Source organism: Larus michahellis, chromosome 2 (assembly GCF_964199755.1).
Source record: "Larus michahellis chromosome 2, bLarMic1.1, whole genome shotgun sequence".
NCBI lineage: Eukaryota > Metazoa > Chordata > Aves > Charadriiformes > Laridae > Larus > Larus michahellis.
The window spans coordinates 94,254,911-94,267,135 of NC_133897.1; the positions used below are offsets into that span (position 1 = coordinate 94,254,911).

General features: G+C 46.2%; 1 protein-coding gene across 2 annotated transcripts in view; it reads right to left on the reverse strand.

Moving 5' to 3' along the window:
* GRB10 (growth factor receptor bound protein 10) overlaps positions 1–12,225 on the reverse strand; it is a 152,785-nt gene that overhangs the window by 26,064 nt on the left and 114,496 nt on the right. For both annotated transcript variants that reach the window (XM_074576294.1, XM_074576295.1), the window contains exon 6: positions 666–822. In XM_074576294.1, coding sequence (XP_074432395.1) covers positions 666–822 — 157 coding nt within the window. The remainder of the gene's footprint in view (positions 1–665; positions 823–12,225) is intronic.

A 12,225-nucleotide genomic window follows, 5' to 3' on the forward strand; every position in this document is an offset into this window, starting at 1 on the left:
CAGGTACTGTAATTAAACCAATTCACAGTGTTATTTAATTCCCCACAGTTCTTCCTCTTGCTGCCTTCTTGAAACTGTAACCATGACACCTTAATTTCAATCAGGTGGAGGAGCTGCCGCCTGGAGAGCAGATGCCACTGCTGGTCCAGAAATTGCCCATGGATTTGCGGGTGGTGCCACCATTTTTTCCCTGCCTGAAGTCAAGTTTAGCCATCCCCCCTCCCCCACCTCAGCATGTCTAGCTTTCATAAGCATTACTGTAGGTATGCAAAGCTGAGTCTGTTCACCCAGGTCTCCCAGCTGGTGATGAGCTGAGCTGTTTCACAGGACCTGTACTCTAAGGATCAAGCTTAATTTGCCTAAGCTGTTTATTTGCAATAGCTTCAGACACAGCAAGATAGCAACAGAGCGCTAGCGTGAAGATTAGACAGTTATTTTTCTTTTTTGTAATAAAAAATCAGAGGATGGGAAATAAGAGGAGGACTTAAAATGGCTTTAAACGCTTAACACATCAAATTGTAATACACAAAAAGCACGTATGTGACCAGCTAATTGTACAAAGAAAAGCAGTGGAAAGAAAACGTTCCGGCTGGAAGCACATTAATACGAATTACACATATTTTATGTTCCCAGGTAACCATGCCACCCCTTTGACCATTCCCTACCTAATCCTAGGTGAGGGTGATGCTCCACTAGAGTCCAGCTGTTATCATCCACACAATGACTTTTGTAAACGAGCAGCTGACAGAGGTCCCTGGCTGTCATGTCTGCTAGAATCTCGACCACTTTGCTTGTTCCATCTTCACTAAAGACTTTTACATCCTGCAACATAAAGGGTACACTTACAGATCAACAGCTCTGAACATAGGAAAACCACACAGCTACTGTAGAAAAAGCATCCTCTTGGCGTGACGGTTCCAAGCACCTTGGCAGCCAGAATAAATGACATGGATGATTCACTTTGTAACACTTTCTCTTGATGCCCCCTTGCCCTATTTCCCCTCCCCCCCTCCCCAACACCTCCCTGCACTAAACAAAGATTCAGCAGGGTTAATATGACCACATACACAGAAAAAGTAAGAGAGCAGGTTCTGTATAAAGCTGTGTAAGGTAAGCAATTGTGAAACAATATCAAGAGAGTACTTCGGCAACAGTGGGCAAGAGAAACTGCATCCAGTCAAACACACACAATTTTCTCCACGATCCTGCCTGAGGCCTCCGAACATTTACAGAGGAGCAGGCCAAGACCCCGAAGACTAAAAATGTCTCTCTTGTTCCCCACCAACTTTTGATTGTTTCGCTTGGGGATGTCCCACTTGCAGTTCGCCGGCGGATCAATTAGCTAGCACAATCCACACATTTCTCTCCCTGCCCCGACTTCTCTTTTGATCCTAGCTTGAAAGTAGTTCGAAACCAAACGTGCACATCCTAAACGTTAATGGAGAGGAGAGAACAAGTCAGGAACCCTTTTCCCCACCTCTTGAATCATACAGATGCTTTCCCCTTTGCATTGTTCTGCTCAAGCCAGAGACACTTGCTGCAAAATTATTTCTCCGGGTGAACGTGCAGCTCCAAGATTTAAATCAACTCCGCGTTTAAGAACGCACCGCATCCTAGCGAAGAGAAAGGCGAATCTAACAAAAAAACGGAGGGGTAATTCGACATGGAAAAAAATCTTACCTCAACGGCACGTAAAAGGCAGCAGTCGGAAGAACAAGATGGCATTTTAAATAGAGATCGCCTCTTGGGAGAGAGTTTGCTCTCTGCCTCCGCCGACCCTTTGTAGCCTGCGGCTGGGGGGCTGGGGGGCCGGGGTGCCGGCGGGCGGTGGTACCGTACCTGTCACGTAGCCCCTGCTATGGGGACTGTTTCTGGGGAGGGAAACAACTCTGCCAGAGCTCCACTCAAAGGGTTACACGCAATCTTTGCGGTAGTGAATCAAACCACACCGTGTAGACCAATCCTAGCCCTCCCTCCGACTGATGTAATCATTTCCCACACACTATCAGACTTCCAAATTATTCCCGCCCCCCCCACCTCAAAAAAAAAAAAAAAAAAAGGAAAGAAATTACAAAGGAAATTTGTTTTTATGACCACCCACGGCGGGGGGGGGGGGGGGGGAGGGGGGCGCGGTAAGACCCCCCTGCCTCCGGCAGCCCCGAAGTTGCGAGGCCGATGTGCGGGGAGGGGGGGACGACACCCGTAGCCCCGCCGGCGGGCGTGCTGCCTGCCCCGGCGCCGGCGCCGCGCCTGCCCGCAGCCCGGCCTGCCCGCGGCTGATGTCATCCGCCCCCAACAACTTCGGCACTTGAACTTCTCCTCCCGACGGCTCCGGGATGGACCCGCAACCCCGCTCCGCTGCCGGACCCGGGGCTCGGCGGGGGGACGCAGGGCGACGGCGACGGCTCCGCACGCCCAGCGCCCGCCGGCCGCCTCCCCGCCTGCCTTCCCCTTCCTCCCCCCACCCCGGCTCCGTGCAAATTCAAGCCCAGTGAGGGAGGAGTTAAAGCCTCATCGAGCCCAAGTGACTCAAACCCGCGCGTTCAGGAAACGGCTTCATCTGACAGCAGGGATGAGGCAGCTCTTTCAGAAGTAGGCTCCGGAGGGGAGAGGAGAGAGGGAGGGGACCGGGGCGGGGGGACGGGGCGGGGTGGGGGGGGGAATCCCGGTTGCTGTAGCTCCGGGGAAGGCATGCCCGCTGTACAACGTTACAGCTGCGCTCCCACCCCTGCCAACGCTTCACCAACTCAGAGGCATCCTCACGCTCACCGAAATTTATATATGTATATATTATTTTTTTTTTTAGGCGGGGTAGGTTGCCTCCGGGTTCTGCCTTGCGGGACAGTCTGTTTTCTGTAGTTAGCACCCATTTGACAGCGGAGCAGCGCGTTCCATCCGCGGAGGCAGGGGAGGCGAGTGCCGGGACACCGTCCCCAGCCCCAGCCCGCCCCGCAGCCCCCCGAAGCAGGGAAGGGGACGGCAGGGACCGGAGGGACCGTGTGCCCGAGGTGCCCGACAGAAATCACACCGGTTTGCGAACAGGGGAGAGCTGCTCTCGCCTCCCCTCTCCGGACGCACAGGCAGACTGAAAAGCCAGCGTTTAACAAGCCAGAAAGTTGCTATTTTGTTTTTGGCTTCAGCGGGGAACGGGGAGGGACCGAGACCCACTTCAGTTTTATTTTTTTCTCTCAATAGATGGGAAAGGAGTGACACAACCGAAAACGGTGGTGCTGAAAGAACTCCTTTCTACTTTCGGCTTACTCTGCGCACATGACTCCACTTTCTCTATTGAAACTGAGCTATTTGGGATGGATTTCCTGCCTCGGGAACCAACCTGGTGACATCATTCATTCATTCATTAGTCACTGAGCAGCAGAGCCCTACGCTCCCTGCCTCAGCCTTCCCAGGGGAGCCCGCACCAGCCACATGCCGGGGGAATCGCCGCTTTTGCAACACCTGAAGCACAAAAAAACCCCTCTCTTCCTTCCCTGCTGGGGAGAAGGCAGCGAGATAGGCCAGGCTGCACCTCATCCATGTCACTGCCGAGTCCCAGAGGAGAGGAAAGCCATTCTGCTGAGTCCTCGCAGGTGGAAAAGAACGAGCCGTGAGACCATCACCATGCTTTTCCCAAGCTTGGGAAGACTTAATGGAGCACGGCCACTGGAAGAATGCCTCAACTGTCTTTTACGCCCATTCCTGCCGTGCTCCCTTCATATGAAAGGGGTCACGGATAGGTGTCCCACCTTCCCCCTCCTTGTCCAGAGTCTGAGCTGATGCCAGCTATCCTGGTGTACACCAGCATCCCAAAAGCCAGTATGGGGTGCACAGCATTGGGCCGGTCTTCGGCGTGCGACTCTGCTGCAAGACCATGTTCCCATTTGCTGCACATCGGGCCCTGCAGGCAATTCCCACACCACAGCAACTATTGGAGCGACCCTACATATGTGGGAACGTTCATTCAGGGGGTTTCAGTGATGCCTTTAAAGCTCAGGGACAGGAGTGTGGTGGGTGGACGGCGTGAACGCAGAAATGAGCAAGTTAACTTCACCAGCTATTAATAGTGCCGTGTTTGCTATCAAGGACGGCACAAGGCCATGTATCACCACTGACATCATGGATATAAAAGACTGCATCAGGAGGGGACGTAACGGCCTGAGCTGAACCCTGCCCTCGAGGATGGGAGAAGGACAGAAGTGAGTCAAAACCCCATGCCTCTGTGAGGGCAAGGCGGCAGCAGTCCCTAAGAGGCTTACTTGAAAGGCGAGGGGATTTTATGTCCCCACACAACGCATGACATCTAACCACAAATATGAAACCAGCTCGACGACAAAGCTTCAGCTCAAACTTTCCGACCGTTTCCGTGACAAAAGAGGCAGATAGCAATATTCCTGTATCACTGAGAGGACTTAATTTAAAGTCAGTTGGTCAAATCCAAACCCTTCACATTTCCTATCTTTTTTTTTTTTTTTATTTTTTCAAGGAAGCATCTCCTACTTTAAGATGTCAAGGGCTCCCTGTTCAAACTTCTTCCACCAGAAACACTGTTTCGCTTGCAAAATTGATTCGGGGCTTATTATCTCCAAAGGAAAATGAAGCAGAATTCAATCTGAATAAAACACTCCAATAATGAAAACACTTTAGCCTGAAGAGGGGTTCAGAAAGTTCGTCTGACACTTTTGCCCTGCATCCCTCCGAGAAATGCAGTGAAATGCAACAGCAGACTGCCTGCAACAGTGATTTACAAAAGGCCCTAATTACGTCAGCAGCACAAGGCACCTTCTATTCAAAATTAAGGCTAAGAATGCTAAGCCAACCAGAGCACTATATTGGCTGAACATTCAGTGCTTTACAGTGCAAAGGAGCAGATAACAGACTGCACCATTGTTCTGGGAAGAATTCTTCCTCCAAGCTTCCCCCCCCCCCCCCCTTTCTTTTTTGAAAGACAGACAGACTTAAAAATTAAAAATTTAAAAGAACATTAATATTCATCACTTCAGTGGTTTCATATAATGGGTCGCATATCTTGAGTACCCTCACGGCTGTTCCATCTTCCAGCCTCAGTTCCTCATCCTCGCTGCAGTATTTTGTGTGCATCAAGTAACACAAACGTTATTAGGGATGAGGACAAAAAAACCCAGTCGTGTCATGGTCACATTACTTCTCCACTTTTCTATTTGTGCTATTTTTTCCTCTTTCTGCAAAAGAAAACCTATGACTATATACAATTACCATAAAAATTCACTCTTTTAAATGACGTTATGCTGAAAATCTTCAGCATCGAATGGATCCAAACTTGCGTTCTACAATCTGAAATTAATCACGGTATAATTCATATCAGTGCAAACCAACCTTTGTTATCCTGGATTATGACTCCACACTAAGTATAAGGAGAGAGTACCAGTTAACAAAAATCTGACTGAAATCTAAAAGATTTTAGTACACTAGTTTTTCAAGAGTTTCCCTTTGTAAGAGATGAAGATCAGAGACACCACAGAAAGCCACTAAATGCACTGAAGAGTCATTACCAAGAGCTATGCAAACAGAAAATCAGTCCAGCAAGTTTTGACTTTCACGCCTGGATTTCACTTGTCAAGATTGTTCAGACGTGAGAACTGTACCACCAGTGAGGTGTACAGGAAGAAAATGGAACTGAAATGCATGTACCTTGAGCAAGCAGAAGGAGCGATTTATTGCAGAAGGCACCTATGTAGCAGGCAGATACTTGCTGTTTTCACTGGAACCCTGTTTTGATGAGATGATTTTTCTGAAAGCTTTCTGTACTCAAAGCTCATGGGCTCACAAGAGCAGAGTCAGAGTCACTGGAGGAATTGGGGAAGCTTTCAATTAGGATCAGCCAACTCAAAGCTGCTGAAGACTCAAGCTCTGCATGCAGGTTACCCGCGAACTACTATCTGCCTAGTTGAAGAAGCAACAAAAAAAGGAAGGTTTTGCTTCCTAAAGTCTCAAACCTTTGATAAAGAAAAGCCTCTAAGCACGCTCTGTGCACACCGGGCAGGGAAGCAACTCAGTCAACCACATCTACACACTGAAGCACCAGCCAGTCGCCTCGTACTTGCCCAGCAGCATTAAGGCAGCTTTATAAGACATGGGAATTTCAAGTGCTGCAATGCCATAAATATATAGGTCAACCCTATGGCTCTTTTTGCCTCCTGTGTTGCACAGCTCATGCAGGAAAAAAGCCCTTCAGACAAACAGCAGCAGCAACAGCAATGCATTGCAGATAGGATCGCTTATACACAAGGCATCACAGAGTACTTCCTTATAAAAGAAAAACAACTGTGAGTTATTTGATCATTGCTTTCCCCCCCCTCCCCCCCCCCCCCATATATATAAATATAAAACCCTAGGAAACGCTGAGGTTAAGGTTCTCATAGCAACATTAACTCTCTCCTCTGGCATATACTATATTTAGGTACACATCTAAAAGCCTATGAACAACAAAGGAGAACAACTGTTGTACGATCAAGATCCTGGGCTTTGACTTTCATATTCAGAACAGCATTAAAAAAAAAAATACTTAAGTTGGCCATGTGCAAAACCCTAATTCTGTCCCTACTTGCAGGGCTATTGAATTTTAAACCCATTTCCCCGAGTCAGGGGAATAACTTGACTTGAAAGGGAATCACAGTTATCATCATATGTTCAGTGGTCATCAAAGACCAATATTAAAGCAAAATAATCTATGAGGGTCATACCAGTGAGAGAGGTTTGGGGAATCACAGGGGTGTGGGCAGAGCTGGGCAGGGCGGGATTAGCACCAGGTTCAAGTCAGCGTCTATATTTGGAGGGTTTGCGCCTCCGAACTGGTCATCTATGAATACCCAGGCCCACGTTCACCCCAGGTAATTTTAGAGAGTTAAATTCCTTCTGAAGCTAAGGGAGAGAGGTGAGGTAACTTAAGATCTAAAGCACATGACAAAGGCATTTGTGTCTCTCTGCTAGCTACAGAAGGAATCTAAACTCCGGACTCCGGACTTCAGCTGGATGCTGTAAGCTATATTGGCTGAATTCAGGCCGTGATGACTAATCAAGCAAACATGTCTCTCTGCACTATTGGCATAATTACCCACTGCAATTGTTGACATTTGAGCTTAAAAAAACAAGCAAAGTGTGTGATGTTGCATATAGGCAAAGCACATTTAAAGGAACAAATACAATGAGCACATTTGAGGTACTATTAAAGGTTAAAACCCGAATATTCTAAAAACAAGCCAAAGCTTTTCCTCCTCTCATTCAAAACTACGTGTGAAAATGGCTACTTGTTACGGAGAGACTGGATGAAGTCTATACTCGTTATCTGTTTCTAACTTCTCAAAGTACTAATGCCCTCTGTATAAGCTTAGGCTTGTACAGCAACTGCATCTAAGCTTCTTCAAAAATCTCAGCCATTTGTATACAAAGGTGTGAATTGTGCAATGTACTTTTAAGAAAAGACTGTACAGAGCATGTTTTCAAGACATAACCACTGCCTGCATGAACGGAAGATTTATTCCAGCATGTAGTCACATACTTAGAGGCTGAAGGTTTGGGAACTGTAAGTTACTACCCTATAATTTCTATATTTTACAAATAAATAGCAGAATGCAGTTTTAAGTGATACATGTCTACATACAGACAGCACACTGATCTTGTGATAGTATCCCCCAAAAGCTGTTTCACTCTTTCCCGCTTTGGTTTAATGCTCACATGTTCGGGTAAATGATTTGACCCATCTGACATTTTCACGTCTTCCCACTCGATTCCTCGTTTGCTTCTCATTTTTAGGTAAAAGAAAGGAGAAAGACTAATTTTCAATCCCTTTAAGAGTAACAATAGGCCTTTATGAATTTTGCTGAAGCTTCTGGGTATTTGCAGGATGCTGGAAGAGAGAAAGCTTGGGAAGCAGTTTAGATAGGCTTTGACACAGCACCAGTCCACACCAGCGGGAAGGCAGCCCAGCAACAGCCAGCGCATCCACTCCCCAATCTGGGGGTCCAGGCTCTTCCTGTGGTCACAGCACTCACAGCTTAGATTTTCTTCTACGCCTGCATCCTCCCACACCCAGCAGTTCCCATTAGTTTTGATTATAAGTCCGTAAATGAGCTCCCTGCTCTCCACGCAGCTCCTCCCAACAGCAATTGCTTTTCATGCAAAAATCCTTTCTAGTTTCGAGATCCTTTATGTATGGAAAAAAAAAAAGATATTACAGGCACTGTTACACTCCTTTGATTATGTAATGAAAGACATTAAGTGATGTTGCTGGCATTAACCTTTATCTTTCATATATTTTATTGTGCAATTTATCCCTAGATAGTTTGCAATCTTCCTCAGCTGTGCTTACAGAATGTGTTATTTATTGGCTGAATTTGCTCCAAGAGAAAGGTTTAGTAGAAAACTTCTTGCAAACACAATTTAAGTCGCTAACAGCCCTAGAAAGGGTAATACAAAGAAAAACCATAATAATTTCTTGATTAAAATTCTTAAGTAACCAGGCTAGTTACTGAGTATTTTAAATTGTTTTGCCATTATAAATTACTCTGTAGAAAAGGAATTATTACCACATCTTCCTTGCTGCACAGGCTTTCAACCACAAGAACCACATTAATTTGAAACTTGGCAGACATCGCAGCAAGGCTCCAGGGAGCAGCTTCCCATAGGATTTAGAAAAATGGTGCAGGTCCCGAAGGCTTGGATGGCTCCTTCTTTCCCAGTAGGACAGGGTGAAAACTGCAGCTGAGGCACTTGCCATCTGAGTGCCCAGGCCACCCTATGAGCCAGAAATCCATTTCAGCACAGAGGCCGGCAAGGTACAATTGGCTTCTCGCTCTGATTGACTATTCTCCAAGTAGAACTCCTACATGGGTATTCCACAAAATTCCCCTTCCCTTGCATGCTTTTCTAAGGGGAAAGGAGCAGAGAGTTTGCAGAGCAGAAAACAGGAAGGCCATTAAAGGTTGTGTGTATAGGTAGACTCAGGTCCAGCCCACCACTTGCATGCACTCGTCCAGCTACGTATTACAAGGAAAGGGATCAGAGACCACTTTCGAAGATGCCTTTGGACATTGAGGATTAGTATTTGAAAATACGTGCATTTTTAACGCGTGGGGAAACCTTTGGGGCAGTGACTGTCTCTTATCTGATACAATGGGACCTTGGGATTTTGACTGTGGTTGATATAATAACAGAAATAAAATAAAACAACAACAACAGCCCAACGATCAGGGATGATGCCAAATAAGCTATATTTGGAATGTCCAGACATGACAAAACAAACACATTATTTTAAGAACCAGTAGTTATGAAATTTGTCTTGAACAACTGCAATCCAATTTACCTAGTCTGGTAGCAAAGGAATCTAAGCAAGCGTAAGACGCAGAGCTGGACAGAAATTGCAAACTTAGAATGCAATACAGAGGAAGAAAAAGATAGAGCCTCTTCCCACTCCTGTTTCTTCCTCCCTCCCCCCAAAAAAAGTAATCACAAGGAATGAAAAAGCCAAAGATTTTAGGGCTTCTAAATTTGTTCCCTGGTGCTTGCAAGTGCAGAGTTCCTAAGGTTTTCTCTACAGCCCTGAAGGCTAAAATAAATTTAAAAAATTAATGAATGCAAGGTCTCAGCTGAGACCCCAGCTCCGAGATCTGACAAGTCTTGCCAGAATTGACAACAGCAGGATAAAAAGAGTTTTCATGACACATACAAAGGTGCACTAGATTAAAAAAAAGAATCCATTCTCTGTCTTTACAAGAGTCCCTTTATTCCCCTCCACATCCTGATGAACCAACGCTGACATCCCAGACCAGGCAGTTACACCAAAGTTGCCGGGAGAGAAGGAGAAGCTGGAAACTAAAACAAAAAAAAATGAAACTTTTTAAGAAAAACTCTATGAACTTAAGATGCATAGCTTGACCAGAGAAGAATCAAGTATGGTATATCACACGGAAACACAATACAGGGCTCCAACCAACCAAAGTGTGAAAATATGAAGATGAGAGCAACTTCGGGCAGTGAAAAAGGTAATGGAAGCTAATGGGAAGAAAAACAAAACATGGAGAAAAACTCCTAACCAAGACTGGCTATAACTCAAGGAACGATGACCATTTATTGATGGGAACCTGAAGTATGAACACACCATGAAACTCGCAGCCTAACGGCCTCTGTGTGCTGAAAATCCCAAAAGCTCATGCACACCTTGGAAATATAAACTTCCTGCACTCCGACAGCATCAGTCGCAACCCACAATAGGTTTTTCCCAATAAGGTTGAGTTCATACTGCTCCGACAATAAAAGAGGGGTGCTTTATAACGAGTGGGTGACAGGCTTAACTACAGCAGCATGGCAAAGCATCCCTAATGCCCGGCCATCAGCTGCCTCCTCGCTGTACAGTATTCAGCAATACTGCTTAACTTCTCATCTCCCAAGCTACCGTCTCTGGAAGCCAGCGATTTCAAGCAGCAAGTATCGGCTAATTGTTGCTGCCTGCAACGTTCGGGATGTTTTATGGGTCAGTTTGTCACACGCACACAATAAATGCCTTTAACAGAGCTGCTCGCGTTGGGAGAGTATTTCTGCGCAACTGTGTAAGCATCGATTGTGTGGCCAGAATTAACCCCCTGCAGATCTTAGCCCAGGAAAAGTTACATCAGTGGGAGAAGAGGGCTCATGTTATCCTCTCCTCAATGCGCCTATAATTCTCATTTTCAGCAACTGCTTTAATGGGAAACTGCTACATAAAACTGCTCTGCTGTTTAATTTTTAGTAAATTTAGACATCGGAGGAAAACAATGGTTTTCCCCCCAAGTCAAGATCGATATATCAAAAGTTTCTGGGGCTGATGCAAAATCTGGGGTTATGTCATCATGACTAAGCCAGATATTCTCTCTCGAATGCAGCTAGCCCCAAGCAAATCTCACTCCCTTCCAACCTGCTAAGAATTACTCATTTTCAGTAGAAAAAAGTGAGAAAAATATTGGAGAAAAGCCGAACACAACCAGACAAGAGATTTATTAGCGCACAGCGTCTAACCACCCTGCCCCAAAACACCTAGCGTAGAGATCCAAGTTACCAAGAAATTTTTCGCATCTCTCGCTGCTCTGCTTCATTGCTGCACCCATCCACCATGCCACGGCACGAGTTTTAATTCCACGGCAAGCGCCTCTGACTTATCTGCTCCGAGCTCCCTCCCCAGGGCTTGCTCCAGACCATTTTGCATACCCCATCTCCTCCTAGTAGGGGCACCACAAACAAAAAAACAAACACAAAAAAACCCACACAACCCAACCCTTTGCTTAGCTTACAGGGACAAATTCCCTGCTGCCATGGTTACCACTCCAACTTCTCTTGTGGAACTAGAAATAAAAAAAAAAAAAAAACAACCAACTTCCCTGAGAACAGACGGCTATATAATGTTAGCTCTCCCTCCCTCCCCTCACTCATCATTGTTAGCCACTAAATCAGCTACATCTGGCATATTTAATTTGGACTAAATAAAATGTCACTAATTAAAAAGATGCCGAACAAGCAATACATGGCATTATAGAAACGGAGAGCTTAGTATCTGAGCACAGCCTATTAGGAACTGAAAGGATTCAACGAGTTTTTACTAAAAGCTGAGAAACAAAGGCAAGTGAACAGTCCTCTATACACTCTTACTCACAACAATGTCCTCTAGAAGCTCTCCCCTATCGTCTAGGTGTACCAAGGTTTTCAAGCACTAATTCCTGGAGCAGCAGTGGCTCAAATGGGAAGTAGTTAGCTCATTACAGATGGTATTATTCGGCTGGAAGTCTGCAGCCGTCATTCCAACTTTTAAAAAGAAGGTCACTTTGCTAAAGCTACAATGCATAGGATGTTCAGCAGACATGCACACAAGGTGCTTTAACGGACCTGTGTCCACGTGACTGTCTCTGAACAGTAACAGCTCTCCTCTCCTCTCTCTCCTTCTCCAAACTGTTTTCAGCAGCCTAACTCGAAGCATCGCACAACCGCTCCATCCTTCCTCTCTTGCAACTCCTCTCCTCAGCCCATCCCTGAAGACAAACATGTCAGCTCTCTGCATCTCCCATCGCAGGTCACACCGCGGAGATGTGAATGCTGCCTTCCACCGCTGACCAACACACTACCTATTCGAAAGCAGCTCCTCCTACCCTCCCACCTTGACATCAACACACCCCCCACCCCCCGTGATTCACATCATACTCCTTGACCAGGCTTTCACCTTTCTGGGTA